Source organism: Anser anser (assembly GCF_964211835.1).
Source record: "Anser anser genome assembly, chromosome: 5".
NCBI lineage: Eukaryota > Metazoa > Chordata > Aves > Anseriformes > Anatidae > Anser > Anser anser.
The window spans coordinates 59,709,961-59,728,214 of NC_139725.1; the positions used below are offsets into that span (position 1 = coordinate 59,709,961).

Genomic DNA, 18,254 nt, shown 5'->3' on the forward strand with positions numbered 1-18,254 from the left:
CATCACTTCCCGCCCCGCCGCCCAGCGCATAAAATGGCGGCCGGCGGGGCGGGCGGGGCGGCCAATGGGGTGGCCGGGGAGGGCTGCGGGGGCGGGGCTCGCAGCAGGCGGGGCTCGCCGCGTGGGCTGAGGTGAGGGGCGGAGGGGGGGCGCTGAGGGAGGCGGTGGGGACGCTGCGGAGGGGCGACGGGGGAGAGGTCCCGGGGCAGCGCTGCCTCTCGTCTTCCCTCAGCCTGAGCTCTTCTCTAGCGGTGTGGTAGCGCTGGTGTCCGTGCTGTTGAGGTCCTGTGAATAAAACCACGCGTGTCCGTGCCGGTGCTCGGGGGGGCTGTCACAGCCCGGGCTGTTTTGGGGAGCTCCAGGTGTCCTGAGGGGGGCTCTGACCCGAGGCTGCACCCAGCCTGCCAGGGTTTTTTTTACTTTTGGGGGGAAAAAGGGGGAAGAAACTCGTTTTCTGTTCTTGAAGAGCAAAAGAGTACTTAAACTACTGTCAAAGATGTAATGTTTATGCCCTTGCATGATGATTTGTATAACCAACGGGTATTTTGAAATACACTGTCTTACAAAACTGAACTTTTTCCTGTGGAATATCGGGAGTGGAATTGTTAATGTTGAGTCATGTTAAGGACTATCACGGTTATAACACTATCATTCCAAATTCACTTTCACTACAAACTTATATTCAGAAGGATCCAGAAATGTGAGATCTTCTCTTAGTATGCCACGTTTTGGCTCTGTAAAAAGTTTATTCTGGCAATTAAGCCGTGTTTATACCTTTTATTCCTTAATATTTCAGTTGAATTTTCTGTTGGAGGGTAATCATCGGATGCAGTGAAATGCGGGCACAAAGCAGCTCCTGTAGGATAACTGTAATCGTCAGCAGAATAACCAAAAAGATTTCTGTTCATGTGTATCCCGAGAATTGCTTTCTATGTGCTGATTTTACAGAGTGCTTCTTTAAAGCTTACATGTAGGTTTCTGTTTATTGAAAAGTTAGAAAACAGGGTAGTTTCTTACATTTTCCTCCAAATATCTTTTTATGGGGGCTACGAGCAGCCCTGTGGGGAAGGTAGACGTAGTCTCTTTAGCATGCTGTGTGTGTAGGCAGTGATGTGGGGCCTGGTCAGTAGCTTTTTAAATGCCGTAAGTATAAGGTGATTTTTTTCTTCTGCATCAGTCTTGGGAACAAGGGTCCTTTTGCTGGGCAACCCCAAGGTCTGGTCTGTACTGACTGTGTGGGAGGGAGGTCTTGTGTGAAATGACTGCTGTCATTATGTGCTGGTAGCAATTCCCAGCTGGGCTATGCAGCCTTGGCATGCTTTTACTGTAACTGTACAAACAACGTGATTTCTGAGCTTTTCTGAAAAAAAGCAAAGCTGGAGGAAATCACTGCTGCCATGCTGATGTAAATTTACCAGTGCAGACTTCTAGGGCACCATCTTAATTGGTGGGTGAAAGACATCTGTGTGGGTCAGCAACTCTGGTGCAATGACAGCTCTGTTAGAGGGCTTCACACCAGTCACAAAAAAGTGTTGAGACTTGTGAGTTGGAGACTTGGTCTGTCCAGGTTTTGGACGTAGTTGCGTTTTGTGACTGGAAAGCATTTTAGGCATGAGCTGGACAACGGAGGATGTAAGACAGGCAGGAAAAGTGCATTGCCTTTAGTTATGTGGGGTTAGGAAGTTCAGCCTCAGATGTGTCTTTGCTCTCTTCAGGTTTTAGCCCGACCCACTATCAACTTCTCCCTTAGCTCCTTCCCCTGCTTATGTTGCTGCACTGTCTCTTTTCCTTTAACACAAGCTTACATAAATCTTGCTGCTGTATTGTCCTCGCTTATTTCCTTTTGTCACCTTTTCCTTCCCTTTTCCTCCCCTCTAAGCTACTCAGGCTGCTCCTTCCTCCTGAAGCTGCAGGAAGGAAGAGCTGAGCTGCAGCCCTGTGCACCTCCAAACCAAGCGGTGTTATTGCTGGTTCAGTGCAGGCTGAAGGGCACTTTGCTGACCTGCGGGTTGGTGCAGTCAGCACGTAGAGGTGAACATTATTAGCAGAGTCTGTAAAATAAGCTTAGAGCATTTCGTTTTGGGTTAAATAGGTTCGAAGGTAACTGTGATGCATGGATCTGACCAATTCTGGAGTGTTGTATTAGCTTCTAAATCAAATGGGAGGAGGGAAGATTATGAAATTGTATGTAGAAGATTGTTGCTTTGTTAGATAAAGCTTTAGACTGGAAGTGAAGGATGCCTGACGCTGAAATCTTATCTTTAGTTCAAATGTCAGTAATTTGGATGAAATGCTTCTATGACATACTTTGTCTTAGCTGATATTTTGGTGTGAGTTTTGACTAAAAATATTTTGGTGAGAAGAAAAAAAAATGGGGGCAGACAGCTCACTGGAAAAATAAAGTAAGCCAATCTATAACACTGGCTCAAATTGCTGGATAAGTACTGAGTAGTTTCATTAGGCTGTTCTGAACGTCCCAGCTTTAGAATGTTTTCTATCCCGTTTCTAGGTCGTAGGGGATATTCGAGCATTTTCAACATTCAAAATATTTTGTAAGTAGTGGAAGGAAGCAAATCTGGCTATGTAGCTGTCCATTTTGACAAGTTCACATTAATATTTTCTTAAAAACTCTTCAATCTGGCAAATTTTGGTTATTTCATTATGTCAGGTGTTCAAGTCCAGGAGGACTATTGCATTATCAAGTCTGATTTCCTTTGCAAGACAAACCATCTGTACTGCAGTTTATATCCTTTACAGCCTTTATGTAGATTTATCTCCCCTTTTAAATGAAAATGTTTTGAGTTGACCTTAATGTTTACTTTCAAACTAAAAGTTGCAACAAATGAAGGAAAGAAAATATTTTCAAACCTATTAGTCTGTATTGGTTTTGTTATTTGAGACTTCTTGTTTTTCAGTCTTCACTGTGCCCTTATAAAGATGCTTGCTATTTTTTCATTCTCTAGTTTTTCAGCTATTCTGGTAAATGAGAACTCACTGCAAAATTAAAGGATTCTGGAAACCCTTTTCCTGGTACAGCAACTGAAGCTGTGAAAAAGCAGAGGTGCATTAAAGTGCTCAGTTCTTACACTGGATTGAACTAACTGACTTCCAAAAAAAAAAAAAAAAAGCTTTAAGATTACTTTTTTTGCTATACTGTGCTTGTGTATAACAGTGATGCAATTTGAAAATGTTGAATGTCTCCTTGCATTTTCATTTTGCTTTAAGATGGAAGAATGTACATATGGTCAATATCTGTAGCCACTACTGGTATTTTTTTCAGCAGAATCTCATCTTTGTTCTTGAGTTATCAGCAACTTTTCACTCATTTCTTTCTGCAGCTAGACGTAACTATTGTGATCTTTTTCCCTCATGCCTGTTATTCCTAGGCAAAATTTTCCCATTGCTTAGCTTCCCATTAAAAGTAAGATGTAAAAGTGCTGTACGGTTGGTAAGCAGTTAAATGGGTGAACTGACAAGCCAGCAGTAAACTGAAATTGGCAGATGGCTTGCTAGCTGCAGTTACGGTGGCAGTACCTGGAAATAGGAAGCTTCAGATGCTGAAGATTTTTCAATAATTTGAGGATCTTTTAGTAATAAGCGTGTACTTAGGTTTGTTGCTGTGGGAATGGTTGAGAACTGGAGTTAAGTGCTGTTGTTCCCTTGTGGAATCAGAAGGGACGAGCAGATGGCTGGGAGAGCAGGAATTCCTGGTTAGAATCATACAGGTCTTTTATGACCAAACCTGACTTACTCAAGCTTTTAAAACAATTTGTGGGGGATTTTTTGAGGTAAGTTAATTTGATTTTAGCTTATTTTAGTTTACTTGGTATGTCTCCAGGAGGTAAATCACCTGATTTTTGGAAGGTAAAAATGGATTTAAGGAAAAATGCATTTAAGTGCTTTAATATCTAAGGTAAATAATACTACGGTATGTGTATCGAATACCTTTGCTTCAGTAGCGTTTGTGCGACCCAAACGTGAGCCTCTCACATGGAGAGGGGCATGGTTCCTCCCCCCTGTCATAACAGAAGATATAGCGATGGGTGTTTCTGGACTTCATACTTCTGGGATGCTTAAAGAACAAATACGCACGTACAAATCGCTTATTTTGTGTGTGCTACTTCGTGTGTTGGTTGGAAATACCAGATCTGGATCAGGGTTGTTGTCCAGGAGTTGGATTCTGTGATCCTTGTTGGGTCCCTTGCACCTCAGGGCATTCTGTAGTTCTGCAAAGTCTGGAAGACCAAGAGCTACGAATCGATTTCACAAAACGAGACTTCAAAACAGTCTGCAGCTTAGTCTGATTTGGGAAAGAAAAAGCCACAGCGCAGTTGAATTTGAGCTGTTCTTTTCAGGTTTTAGAGGCTTCACAGCCATAAATGAAAGCTGTGATTTTTTTTTTGATTTATGTCCTCATTTGAGGATCTTTGGCTTTTAAAAGGGAAAAAAGTTGGGAACTAAATGCTGTTGCTTGTAGTACTTCAGAGTTATTTCCTATGTCTTACAGTGTAAATTTAGTTTTTGTTTCTTTTTAATATCACTCTGTCGAGGAGATGATCAGCTTATCGTAAACAGATAAAAAGAGTGGAGGAATACAAAAAAGTAACGAGAAGAGTAAGCGCTCTCCGGTGGAACTGCGTGGTCCAGAGCCGAGCTGCGGGCGCTGATTGATGGAGCTGCTTGACTGGTGGTCATGGGTGACATCAAGCGGGCTGAGTGCGAAATAACACATCCTGCATGCCCTGGGAGCCCCAGCTCCATGGGGTTGGCTGCGTGTGGCTGTTTGGGGGGCACGCTCAAGCCCTTGGGTTCTTGTCCCAACAATTTCGAGGGCTTGGGGAGGGAAACCCATCGCCAGCTGGAAGTTGGGTGCTGGCTGTGTGCCTGCCTACCCTCTTGGTGCGGGTTTAGTGCCGCTTCCGAACTTCCCTGTGAGCAACTGTTGCTGGTTGGCAGGTGATTTGGTGTCCTCCAGAAAGAAATGATGAGCCTGCTTATCTCGCAGCTGCTCGCTTTTCAGTCAGCTTTCCTGTTTGTGCGGGGATGGCTGTAGGTGCCAGGCTGACGAGGCTATAAAAGTAGATAAAGTCAGCCAGACTTTTTTGCCGCCGCTGTTTCAGTTGGAAACTCTTGACGGTTAAACTTGATTATAATTTCTGCTATAAATTTTATTTATGGTCAGTTTATAGTCTTAAATTGTTGTGCCAGTATTGTTCTTGAGCAGTTCCCCTCCCTACCCAGCACTTATTCCTTTGATGTATGTGGAGATAGTGATCGTGTGCCCTCTCTGTGAGAGTCTCTGTCTCTGCCAAGCTATACAAGGCAAAGTATCCCAGCTACGTCTTGTAAAACAAACAGTCCATTCCCTGGATCATCTAACCCGTCCTCCTCTGCACTTGATTACAGTTTAGTTATCGAGAGATTGGCTTCAGCAATGAGTCCTGCTGGCAGCCTGCCGTGACCCTGCAAAATTTGGAGTGACTAAAGCGTTGAGAACAAGTAGGGCTTGAGAGCGGGGTTATTAAAATGCATGAAACTTTTGACTTGCCTTTTTTCCTTGTCTTGTTTTGGAGCAACGTTTTCCGCTGAAGATGCTGGAAAGGTCTTTGTGGGTCTCTGGAAAGTAAAAATTTCCTTCGTTGGTTGTAAAAAGCATGTAGTTTTTGTTGGGATTTGCCAGCACACTTGATGCTTCAGCATCTTTTATATGGAGACTGGGAGGTAAATTCTCTTCAACAGGATAGTGTCAACATAGCTCCAAGACCTTTTATTTCAGCCTCTTCCATCCCACTGTTGTCGCTTAGATGGCCTCTTTTTCCTTTTGTCCGCTACAATGCATTGAAAATTGAGCTTAGAGCATGGTAATGGTTCACCAGAGCCTGCCAGCTGCCAGGCTCTGCACAAAGGGCATGTTTTGGAAACTGACAGCCTGTGAGCTGCCACGGGCATGCAAGGATCTTCGCTTTCTCCTGTTGCTTTGATACTGGAGAGGCTCTGACAAATCATCTCGGAGTGGTGGTGTTCTGGATTAGCTGAATAGCTGTAGGATGTGGTTGGGGAGGATGCCTGAGGGAGCTGCGCGTTCCTGGGGAAGCAAACAAGGAAAACAAGGAGATGCCATTTCCCCCGCTTAGGCTCTGCAGTTTGTGCTTGCACAATGCACCTAGAGCTGGGCGCAGCAGTGTCGGCAGCGTGGTGTCACACTGTCACACACATCAGTCCTGCCTGGACAACACGGGCCACGTCTGCACCTCTGGGGGAATATTTCTGATCGGTTCACCGGCAGCATCCTTAGTGAAGATGTGAGCTGTAGTAGCTGATTTGAGCTTATTTTTTTTAAGAAAAGTATCCTGAAAGCATAATAGCCTCGTGTTTTGATGCATGTATGTACTTAAGCTAAATTACTGTTGTGAAAGAACTTCTAAAATACCCTGGTAAATAAAGCATTTTATCTTATTATAGGTATTTTGGCACTGATGTGTGGTAGCAAGAGCTATTTTTCCTGCCGTAGCTAAGTTTCTTTATATCCTTTTATTCTGGTTGCTGCTAAATTTAGGCTGAAATTTCCCAGGCTTCCTGTGGTGTAGAAACAAATTCCTTGGAAGAATTTCAGCAGAATTTACTAATCCCTGGGAAGGCTCTTCTTATTTCCAGTTTCTCATACGAGGCAAGTGGCAGTACCTAATTCAAGGGAAATAAATGCTCTTGTTTCCGAGCTACTGAAATATTCATGCAGGTGCACAATTTTTTCTCTCTGCCGTTCCCTGTAGGGTGGATCATTGGGGTTGCCCGCTTGTGTGGTGGTTTTGTTTGGTTTAAAATGGCACTGAAAGTCATCGCTCCTAGAGCCCTGTGCTGTGATCCCAGACTTGAAAGGACATTGAAGCACTCCTTGACTGGGGAATTGGAGAGTGCATCGCAGCATTACTGTGACTCCTGCGTTTTATCTGGTAGCACAGATGTTCAGAACAAGGCTTTTCTTTGAAAGTTTGCTGCTGGCTGCACTTACTCAGGCTTCTGTACCTGACTATTATGAAGTAGGCAAATGCAATCTTTGTTTCACTGATTAAGAAAGGAAAGAGTGAATGTTGCAGTTTGTTGGGAACTCCTCAGTAAGCTATTCTTCTAGGATCAGGACTGGCAAGTGTTCGAAGGCCAAGGTCTTGTCCAAATCCAGACTTCCACTCAGGTAAATAGCATCACTTCTGTCTTCCTTCCTTGTGAGATGGCCGTCTTGGTGCGTAACTCTGGTGCCAAGTCAGACACCTTGCTGTGTCCTTTAACAAAAGAAAACTGTTAGTGAGAAGGCAGGTGAGAAATAATTCAGAGGAAGCTGTGGACCTTCTCGTGGCTGATAACAGTTGTGTTGTGGAAGTGTGAGCAGAGACAAACGTGACGCTGCACCCAGCAGCACATCACACCCCGCGCGTCTGCTTTGCACCAGCGCTGCTGGCTCTGTGCAGAGGGCTGAGTTCCCTCTCCCCTGCCCTGTGCTGGTGGTTACGAAAAGTGTCTGCAGTGGGAGGTGCTCACAGGAGAAAGGAAATGACTTCTCTACGGTTGCTGTGGTTGGAGAAAAGCACAAATACACAAGGCTGAGACTTGGATTCCCTTCGAGGTTTGCAGCGGGCTGGCTGAATAGCCGTGGTGGTGTTACAGGCACCGGGACACGAAGGCACTGCGCTGTGAAGCTGGGAGCTGCCAGGCGTGCCCTGGAGCTGTGAGCACTGCTGTTAGCACAGCACCCGGACTGTGCAGGCTGCGGGAGCTGCTGGGTGCACATCGTCAGCCCTGTGGTTTGCCTGTGGGTGTCAGCTGGCACCCCACGTCCCTCCCTGGGTGAGAGGTTGTTAGAGAAAGGGTCGGTGACACAGAACCAGCTGCGATTCCCTGCTGGACAATTCCTCTTGTTTTAGAAGGTGATGTGGGTGCTTCACCACAGGTGTTGTGTGCGTGCTGGGCTAGAGGGCACTTCAGGTGCTGACTGTGCCTGGGGGAGAAGGAAGGAGCTGTGGGCATGAGCTTACCTTGGATGTTTGCTCTGGTCCAAACACCAGGGCCCAGCACTAGGATGATTTTCCTGGCAGCTCTTGCCTGTCCCCTGGAATCCCTCTGAGGCTGTGGAGTTTCACCTGTTCAGAGGCTGTGAGTGTGCAATTCCCGCATAGATCTGCCTTCGCAGGGAATTCTTACATACAGCGTTGTTTCCAAAAGTAAAGTGAAGGAGAATAAATATCATCTGTAAGATAAATGTCCCGGTAACAATATCTGTCTGCAGTTTAACCTTTCCTTGGGAATGTTTTGCATCTGCCTTTCTAAAATAGGATTGCTTCTGCTGCAGCATCCCTCAGCTTGGTCTGGGAGGAGCCAAGAAATGAGAGAGAGCATCTCTTATCCTCCTGTTACTCAGCCTTCTCCTTTTGCTGGAGCACCTCAACACATGGATGCAGTTACAGCTTCTGCCTGGTGAGGTCACTTCTAGGAAACCTCCCTCGATGATCAGATCTCCATTGGATCCAGCTGCTCACCTGAGCTTGAGTTTGGTGGCAGAGAGCTCACTTTGCTGCCTCTCTGTTAGTAGGTCTGTGTCAATAGCATGGGAGCAGATAAACAGAGATTAAAAATGGAAAACCCTCAAATTTATTTGGAATAAGGGTTGATACATGTTCTGGAGTAGGTAGCTTAGCTGTCTGAGCATCAGATTTTAGTAATTTTGATGTAAATTTGAAGTCAAAATAAATAATTTGAGCATTTTTACAATTTGTATAATGTTTTCTGGCTTAAATTATTTTTACATTTATTTGTCCATCCAGTGGATATCGGGTTGTTCTACACTTAAATTTTCTCTTGGTTCATGAATTTTTATCATTAAGCTTTCAGTCACTGAAGTTTAAATACTGATTCGTTGTACTTTGAACCTGAAGGCATGCCTAAATTTTTAAAATCTTCACCTGCCTCCCCCATATTTTTGTAGTGTTGGATACAAAATCAGAATAGGTCTTACTATTTTGAATGCAAAATCTTACACCAACAAACTTACTCAAAAGTTTTGTTTTAATGGAGATATTAAAAAAAATGGAGATATTCAAACTGTGGATTTTGATTTCTGCTTTTAAAATCAAGCTTAGTCAAATCCAAAAGCTGTTCTCTCTGTGGATATCTGGTATAGTTGAAAAAGAGGCTTTGTTCCTGTACTGCCATGAACGTTTGCTTATGCCCTCCAAAGATGAGTACGCAAATGCTATAGTTTCCTTTTCTGTTGTTGCTAATTCTTAAAGCCTAAAGCAGGGAGTTCCTGTGATGTTTTCCCTTTGCTCTCTCCTTGTTCTGATTCATATTTTTTCCTCTCAGCAGTACTGGTATTTAAGACTTATGTCCTTGGTTCTCTGTCCCAGCTACAGATTCCATTTCTGAACAGGATTGTGGCCCTGAAGTCTGTGTTGGAGGGAAGGTAGGATGAAATGGAGCTCATGGGATGCAGAAAGTTCATTAGCTCTGCTGTGGTTTTTTGTTCTTTTCATAGACTTGGGCAGTCATTTTTATCTCTTTTCCTACTTTCTGTTCCCTTGATGTAATATTTTTCTCTGTGCTACAGATGCAAAATTGAGGAGTTTTTCCTTGCCATGCTTTATTTGGAACCTAGACGTAGCTGATATGAAAGGATGAAATAATTCTGGCAGTTTACATCTTGTCTCTGCACTTCAGTATAGCCTCTTGTGCATCTTACTCCCTTCCTGCGTGGTGGGCTGAATGCTGTTCTCTTTGCCTTAAAAATGGCTCTGTGGGAATGCTGGAAAAACACCTTATCTTGCTGCTTTGGTAAAAATAACAAAATCAGCTACGGGAGCTTGTATCCTGCAGAAATTATGCATGCCTGATGGGGTTTCTGCGCTTCCCCTCAGCGCTTAGATCGTTTGGCTGATCCATCTTCTGCTGTGAAGTGGTGCCAGCGAGGAGAGGTCTCCTAAGACGTTTTGCATTAGTGAAGTGCAGCGTGCTAATGCGTCTCCTCCACCAACGCTGTGCTTTGCATTTTAAAACAAACCCGCAAAGCACACGTAGCTTTGCCTGCGTGAATTGCCTTCACTGTCCAGGGCTTCAGGTTTATTCCTCATTTGTTCTTGAACTTTCAATAATCATAAAAATGAAGGGAGGGCCTCTTTGCATTGTTTATAGTAGGAAAGAGCAGTGCAAGATTTCATCTACTGCTGTTCAAATCCCTTGCTATTTTTGGTATTTGACCTCTGCAGAGAAGATTGCCAAACCTACAGGTTGTTTTCATTTTTATTACGCGCTTCTCTTCTCTTACAAGTTACTCTCGTGTATTGGCTAAATCTTTGGGGTGAAGTTCCATTCCTTCCACGTTTCCTGTGGTGGTTTTCAGAGGTAATTTTATGTTCCTATATGCTGTTGAGCTAATGTTCCCTTTCAGAATTGAGACCTATGCAATTTCACAGCATCTCATGTGCAAAACTAAAAGGAGAAGGAAAATTACTTATGAATTGCTGATTTATTTTTTCAAAAGCTTTTTGGATTATAAAGGACTTGGGAGCCTGTTGGCTTGAGTTTAAACTGTGATGTTTGGAGTGGTAAACAAAGAGCCCAGCAGTACGTGCTCAGACAAAATGAGAGGTTTAGTTAAAGGGTGGCTTTGCCTTGTTCGGAGTGCAGGTGAGGGGTGCAGCAGCAGTTACAGATGAGGAGTGGCACCACTGCGGATGGCGGTGGGCGCTTGTTTCAGGAGCAGGTGACTGGCGATAGCCAGACGCTGCAGCCAGTGCATGTACTTGTGTAAATGCACGTGGTATTTATTGCTTTCCTGGCACGTCAACAGCGCTGCATTTTGTCTGTGGTAAGACTGTACTTGGTAGGCCCAGACTGTGGGCCACTGAGTTGGAATAAGGGAAGAACCTGAATTTAATTGACTGCCTTATGCCCAGAGCACCAGCCAAAAACTCTTCTTTTTCCAAGGTCTCTCTCCCTTTCCTGCTGAGACAGGAGCAGTTGAAGAGCAAGCTCTCTTCTGCACAGCCTCTGAGCCCTACAGCTTGTGAAACTGATCCCTGTGATTGGTGATTGTGCCTTGTCCAAACCGTGCCACGCTGCGGAGAGGCTGACCTTGCAGGAGGTTGCTCGGTGACCGACCCAAACCAGGTGCCAGGGTTGTCGAAGTCAGAGTGCGCTAGGCTAAGCGTGCTTCCCTCCTGCAGCGCAGAGCAGTGTGTGCTCTGAAAGTGGCAGCACTCCAATGCTTAGTTATCTCCTATTGTGTTTGGAAGACCATTGTTTCCTATTTGTCTCATAAATTTAACAGAGATCCTATTCCTGCCATTTAAACTTTCCCATCAAAATACAACAGCGACTTCCCCTCCTGCAGAGGAAGGGCTGGCAGCTACACCCTGAAGTTTGAGCATGAGCTGTTTATATAACCTTCAATCACAATTTCATAATAGTCTGAAGACTTTCTTGCTCAGGCAGACATTTTCTGGGGTTTTTAGCAAAAACCTGGCTGCCATCAAATGCACTATTACAGCTTCTTAGTTGTTGCAGTGGAAATAGGATTGAGAACTGTACCCTCCAGCCTCCTGATGATATATAAATTGCACATCTATCTGGAAAATATGAAGAGCGTTTGCTGGTACTTTAACCTAGCTGTACCTGCGTCATTTGGGAGTGAAAGCTTAGGAGCTATCTTGGGCTAATTTTATTTCCCAGCGAGTATTATTAAATCTGAATGAAACATGGCTTTGCAGTCTGGCCTTTCACAACTTCCGAGAACCTGCAGAATTCCCTCACCCTCCTCTGACGTCAAAGCCCTGACATGAGAGTTGCAGAAGCTGCTCCCTGAGTAATCTTCCTCTATCACAGCCAGTAATATTGAACAACTGCAGCCTTCTTTCCAAATGGACAGCGTTTGTCAGGAACGTGTCTGAGCTTACTTGGCCTTTTGAGTATAGAAAAAGGTCTCAATATTTTGAGCTTGAAGCTTCGGTCGGTCTGGAAAAGTACCTTTTTCTAACAAAGTTTACAGACCCCACCCCAAATTTTCTGTAAGCATGGCAGTGCATGATAGCTTGTTTATAAAAACTCCTTTCTCCACATGCAAGCACTTGCTTGGAAACTGCATTTTATTGGAAGCTTCTGTTGTGATTCTTCAGGCTGATTGGATTCTTCAGATTAAGTAAAAGTTGACATTATTAATAACACTGTTAATAATAAAATGTTCTAAATTTTTAAATTTATTTTTTAATTAATTTACATGGAATTTTAATAGTTTTGTAATTTTCTTGCAGTTTTGTCTCTTGACATCGTGTTATGATCTTTGAGGTACTTTAATTAGCCTGACAAAAACACTGTACAGTGCTACATGGTGATTTTTCAGAAGTGAAGTTCAACAAATCCAGATAAAATTGGGCCTTAGCCTTGCATGTAGCTGAGCAAGCAGCGTTTGACAGCGGTCTGCTTTTGGTTCTGCTAAAAGCTTGTTCCATTTGAGGACAGACCAGGAAAAGTGGGTAAGAAGTAGGCTTCTTGGGTAGGTTGTACGCGGGCTAATGCCAGAAAACATGTTGAAATTCTTCTTGGAGGGGAAAGGAGTTTCCACAGGATGTCTGCATTTTATGGCAAAAATTACTTGTAGATGTGCTCTGAAAAGCAGCTTTGATGTAGGAGATTAACCTGGGACCTTGTTGTCGGGATATTACCAAGTTGAATAGTCTCGGCACATTATTTGTGACTTGGGAATTAAGCTTTTATGAGTGTGTCTACTTAAGCTGTTTTTTAAGAATTTGCTCATTTGTCACACGGTGTGATGAATATCTGTATGTGCCTAACAGGAGCAGGGAAAGCAGAACCTTGAAACTACCAACAACAGGGTAAAAAAAAAAAAAAGGCAGATTTGTCATGGCAACTTTTCCTTTGTTGCTGGTCTCTCTTGGAACATTAAAATGATTTGCCAAGACCAAGGAATCGTGGCAACTTGCTCGTTCCATCCCTAAAAATCCAGCCTGAAGAATTGGGAGAAAAAATAGATAGGACAGCTGGAAAAGTTGGAGGATCTCTTCCTGCATTTTGGCCTGCCTGAGTTCTCTTTGGTTTCTAACTGGACATTCTCAAGAAGAATCCATCTGTGTATGTGCTGGGCACTGGCCTGGTTCTTAAGGCAATAAGGAGATTTTTGAACACTGCTTTACCCACATTTACGTTAGCTGAAATACCTGTACAAGTGAGAACTTCAGAGTTGACCCCCCGAACTTACTCTGATTCCTTTTTTTTTAATGCAAAAGAGCAGTCTAATTGACCCTGTAGTTTGAACAGGAATCATCCATGTGGATGGTTATGCCTCCTTTCCATGCCCCAGCTACATCTTTTTGTTGAAAAACGGTCAAAGTTTGTGAACCCTGATAAGGTTCAGAACACAGGGTCTGAAACCACCTGCTGTTTGTGGTGGTAAGTGCTCCATGTCAATTGAAATGTTTCAGTACTTTTTCTGACTCTAAACGGATGGAAGCCTTCACCGCAGTTGCAGAATTAAGTTTTCCTTTGTGCTGCAGGAAGGAGGACTTTTATTTTCCCAAGGACTCCACGTTCTTTATATGTGAGGACTGAGAGAATATGCTTGAATGTTGTTTTTGCTTTGTAAAATTTTATACTTCTGTATATCACTGAAATACTGTCTGTTTCTAGAAGAATTCAGTAATGCCAGACGAAGAGCTGCCTCTGAAGGAAAGATTTTTCATATCCAGTTGCGCTAAAAAAAAAAAAGGCTATGCATTTTTTCTTTAGGAGTCCCAAAACACGTGTGGGCTCTTAGGAGAATTGACAAAAATGCCAAAGGTGCTCAGCTTCTGTGAATTGTGGTGGTGTCCTGCCGCCCGTCTAGGTGGTCCATGGTATGCTTACTGGTGTTGGTGTGTGTCATTGGGCACCTGAGCACTTGTACAGTTTATCTCATCTGGCCATTTCAGGCTATAGTTCTTAATTTTGCTTTGTTCTATGCCTACGCTTTGTGTGGCTCCCAGCAGAGAAGTTGACCCAGGAAGTCTTTGCGGTTGTCCTGGTGGGGTTGTTTGTGAGCTGTGCCTGCTAGCAGACAGAATTGTTCTTCAGGTGGTGATGATGCCTTTGTCTTTCCACTTGTGGAACATCGCTTTGCTGTTTACCTCAGAAAAACAATAAAGCAAATGTAGCTAAATGACTCTTAAAACATTCACAAACAGACTATGTAATCTTTGAAGGGGATTATATGATGTAGTGCTTACAGTCAGGAGAGACTGAGCTCCTTTACTTGGGAAACCCGTGCTGGTTTTCTGTTTCTGTAAATGAAGTTGTAGGCAGAGTATCAGGATAATCAGATTTGATTTCATACATTACCTTTGTGCAAGAAACTTTTTCATATATATATTTAAAGCTAATATTTCAGAATTTTATAATTAAAACTCATCTTGGGTTTTATTTATTGCAGATTTCTGACAACCTCAGGAACAGCATTTGAGATGTCTGCACTCGAGAAGATTGAGGAGCAGCTCGCTCGTCTGCGCATAGCGAAGCGGTCTGTGCTGAGGGAGGAACCCGCCTACTTACTGGACATAGACGTTTCCCGCTCTGCCCCGTCTGAGAGCAGTCGCTGTGTGGCAGTTTCGTGTTCCAATCAGTCCATTAGGCTATACAACAGAGAAACATTAAACTTCCTGCGGGAGTACAGTAGCCGTCCTGGGATGCTTAATGGAGTCAGGTTTGCACACACGTGTGACAGCCTGGTGTTTTCTGCGTGCAGCGATGGCACAATAAAATGTTGGGATATCCGTTTAGCAACTCAGAAGGCTGTGCAGATATTTAGTGGCTATCCTTCCAACGTCTTTATCAGTTTTGATATCAATTGCAGTGATCTCATAATTTGTGCTGGAACAGAAAAGGTTGAAAAGGATACGTTTCTGGTGTTTTGGGATGCAAGAGGCAACACAGACTGTGCCAGCACGACTAAAGAACCCTTGGGAGTCTATTCTGAAAGTCACAATGATGATGTCACCAAAATTTGTTTTCATCCTGTCAAACCTAGTTGGGTAGTTTCCGGGTCAACTGATGGGTTGGTTAATGTGTTTGACATCAACAAGGACAACGAAGATGATGCTTTGATATCAACTTGCAATTCAGATTCATCGATAAGTTTTATTGGCTGGTCCGGGAAAGGTTACGAACAGATCTACTGCATGACACATGACGAGGGATTTTGTTGGTGGGACCTTGCTCAGTTAGATACTGAAGAGCCCATAACTCTGCTGCGCATTCTGGACGTCAGAGACACGGTCTGTATTGAGAATGACAGCTTAAATTACCTGGTAGGTGGTGTGTACCACGAAAAGGCAGACAAACTCTTTCTTATTGGAGGAACATCAACAGGAAAAATTCACCTGCTGAGCTGCGGCGCTGATGGGCTGAGCCTGGTGGGCACCCTTTGTGGAGGACACTCTGCCACCGTTCGCTCTTTCTGCTGGAACCTGGCAGACGAGTCGCTGCTGACGGGCGGAGAGGATGCTCAGCTGCTGCTCTGGAGGCCCGGAGCTGTGGAAAGGTCCCTCACAAAGAAAGAGACTATGAAGATTGCTTCCTCTGTGCAGAAGAGAGTCAGAGTTCACAACAGCTCCCTCAAGAGCAGGAAAAAGTGAAATTCTGAAAATGGGAGCCTGCTCCGTGGAGTTCTTCCATTTGTTTAGGCTCCTGGGCAATACGTGGCCGTTGTTTTATTTGGAGGTGCTCTGTGGAAAGAACTCTGATGCTCGAATTCTGCTTGGGAATGTACATCAGTCATCAGATGAATGCCGTTTTTTTAAAAAAAAAAAAGATCCTAATATTAATCTGAAAAGAGTAAATGTTTGCTCTTTAGTTCTTGAACAATAGATCTTAAATCATGTTATATAAAAAGACTTTTTTTTATGGTTGTTTAATGTCTCAGCCAACATATTTAATGCGTAATATAGGCCTGTGGCTTGCATAATTTGTTACTTTCCCGGTGAAATTCCCTGGCATGTTCTTAAAAGCTTTTGTATCTCAAGCTGTGTTTTTCTTTCTTTACAGAGAACTTAATGAAATTGTTCAATATATTAAAAGATTTTATGTCACTTCTGAACGCTGGAGGGAATTACTTCTTGATGAAACAGAAAATAAGTCCTGTTCTTGCATTGTCATATTCCTGGTTTGTAACAGGCTCATAAAGCAGCACTTGACAGAGCCATCTTTTCCATATCAAAGATACAAATGTATTCAACCAAACAGGAATATGCTATTCCACACAGCTAATTTTTTCAAGTGTATGAGAAGTCTTAAACTGGTGTTATTTAGGGCGTATTTCCTGCATGAAAATACCCAAGGATCTCCCCAGCAGCATTTACTCTTCCTGGTAAGTGCATCTCAGGGGGCGCACCTGGAAGATGGGAGATGTTCAGCGAGTTAAAAATGGGCATAGTTACACCAGTTATGCGTAAAATCCCCAGTCCTGCATTTGAAATCATCTAGTGTCATGTGCTGGGTGGGAATGGTAAAACCCAAAGGGGACACTGCCTTCTGAGAATAGTTACTGAGTAACAGACTGATACGGGGGAGCTTTAGCAAAGCCTTTTAGAAGTCAGTGCCTGTCCTTTAAGAAATAGTTCTCTTTGCAGAGTTTATGCATCTCTCTCTGTGATACGTCTGACTGCTTTGTTTCAGTGTTCCATCAAAGAGCTATTAAGTGTTGCAAAAATTGCCCAGTTCTGAAAGGGCCGAGTTTTTTTTGCTTATTCTGCTCCCCTGGCAGCCTGCGAACTGTGTATCTGGCTCTGCACACACAATTACTGTCAGCCTTCTGAGCGCTGCTGCAGTCAGATTTCGGGTGGTAATTACATTGAATTGAACATATGGGAGCCACAACTGGAAACAGCAGAAGAGTATTTAAGGATTGTGATGTTACAGAACAGCTGGCAAAAGAAGGGAGAGGTTTGTTCATGTGAGCCTGGACAGGTGATTCTTCTACAAGTTATAAATGTCAGATGCCAGGCTTGGAGGATGAGCTTGGAGTTCAAAAACAGTTTCCGAAGTACAGAGGATACCTCCAGTGTACGGTCACGGCTGTGCTGAAGATGCCTTAATTATCTCTGGAAATGAATCCCCTTCACACACAAGCACCAAGTTTCCACATGGTGTGTTTTGCAAGCTGTTAATGCCCTCCAGCCACAGCTGTGCATCCATCGTTGTTCTGGGTCTGCCTGTTGGTAATTAAGATGTGATTCACTTTGCTTTTCTTCCTGCTGGTTATTTAAATGTGCAGCTTCAATTCAGAAGTCACATCTCTCTGAATTTTATTTTTTTAAACTTGTGTTAAATTCAAGTTACATCAACATCCTTATACATGAAAGATCACCAGAGTCTGTTGCTTTCCAAATTACTTCATGCTATTTTGAGACCCCTTGGGCAGTGTCATGGTTGTGATTCACCTGTACTAGGTGCCCTTTCAGGTGTCTTTTCCTCTTGGTCACAGGTTATTGCCAGTTTCTGTGGACCTATCGTTTTTGTAAGTGAGTGGGCCAAAAGATTCAGACCCCTCTGAAGTCACCTCAGTGGTCAGATGTGGATGTGGGTTGGTACCAGCAGTTGGAGGTGGGAAGCTAAAGGATTTTTCCGAGACCTATTTCATTGCAGGTATGATGTACAGCTTGGTTTTTGTGTTTACCCGCTCTTTTCTTGGTATCTTGACACAGTCTGTGGAGTAAGGATTTTTTCTTGAATAAAATGATGTGTTGCAGAAGTGCAGAGAGAGTGCTTTGGGTGCTTTCTTTGAAGTGTCTGAGAGATCATTTGTGTGTGCTGCCAGTGGTATCTCAGTGAGAGCAGTGGAGATGGAAGTTACGGGACTGCCATGTTTGAAGTTTGCAACCTCTCTCTGAAGTTAATTTCTATATTAATTTGATCCATAACAATTCCATACCCATCACAGTAGTTAATTTCTATATTAAATTGATCCAACAAATCCATACCATCACAGTTAAGCCATGATAAGTTCTCCCCGTTATGAACATGACTTCTGCAAACGGTGGGAGGGGAAAAATGTGTGTATTTATCTCAAAATCCTGCAAAAGCACAGCAGCTGGCACGAGACTTGGGCTTGTGTTGCCCTTGAAAATGCTTGATTGTTCTTAGTTTTCTTTTGTGTTGACTTAACCTGAAATTAATATCCACTAACAACTAATTAGTGCTGTGTGCTTTTGTGAACTGAAACTTTC

At 43.5% G+C, this 18,254-nt stretch overlaps 1 protein-coding gene and 1 long non-coding RNA gene across 4 annotated transcripts in view; one reads left to right on the forward strand and one right to left on the reverse strand.

The window, feature by feature from the left end:
* WDR89 (WD repeat domain 89) lies at positions 1-17,782 on the forward strand. Of its 3 annotated transcripts, XM_083839147.1 has the most exons (4): positions 106-131; positions 8,342-8,581; positions 9,396-9,451; positions 14,465-17,782. In XM_083839147.1, the coding sequence occupies exon 4, from the start codon at positions 14,496-14,498 to the stop codon at positions 15,663-15,665; it is 1,170 nt and encodes a 389-aa protein (XP_083695273.1). In that variant the 5' UTR covers positions 106-131; positions 8,342-8,581; positions 9,396-9,451; positions 14,465-14,495; the 3' UTR covers positions 15,666-17,782. The 3 variants fall into 3 exon arrangements, with proteins under 3 accessions (XP_083695272.1, XP_083695273.1, XP_083695274.1); XM_083839146.1 differs by lacking the exons at positions 8,342-8,581; positions 9,396-9,451 and having other exon boundaries at positions 1-131; XM_083839148.1 differs by lacking the exons at positions 106-131; positions 8,342-8,581; positions 9,396-9,451 and adding an exon at positions 146-282.
* Positions 10,393-18,254, reverse strand: part of LOC310900738 — a 20,757-nt gene continuing 12,895 nt past the window's right edge. Inside the window, exon 3 of the long non-coding RNA XR_014585356.1 lies at positions 10,393-14,315. This is a non-coding gene — a long non-coding RNA (uncharacterized lncRNA). The remainder of the gene's footprint in view (positions 14,316-18,254) is intronic.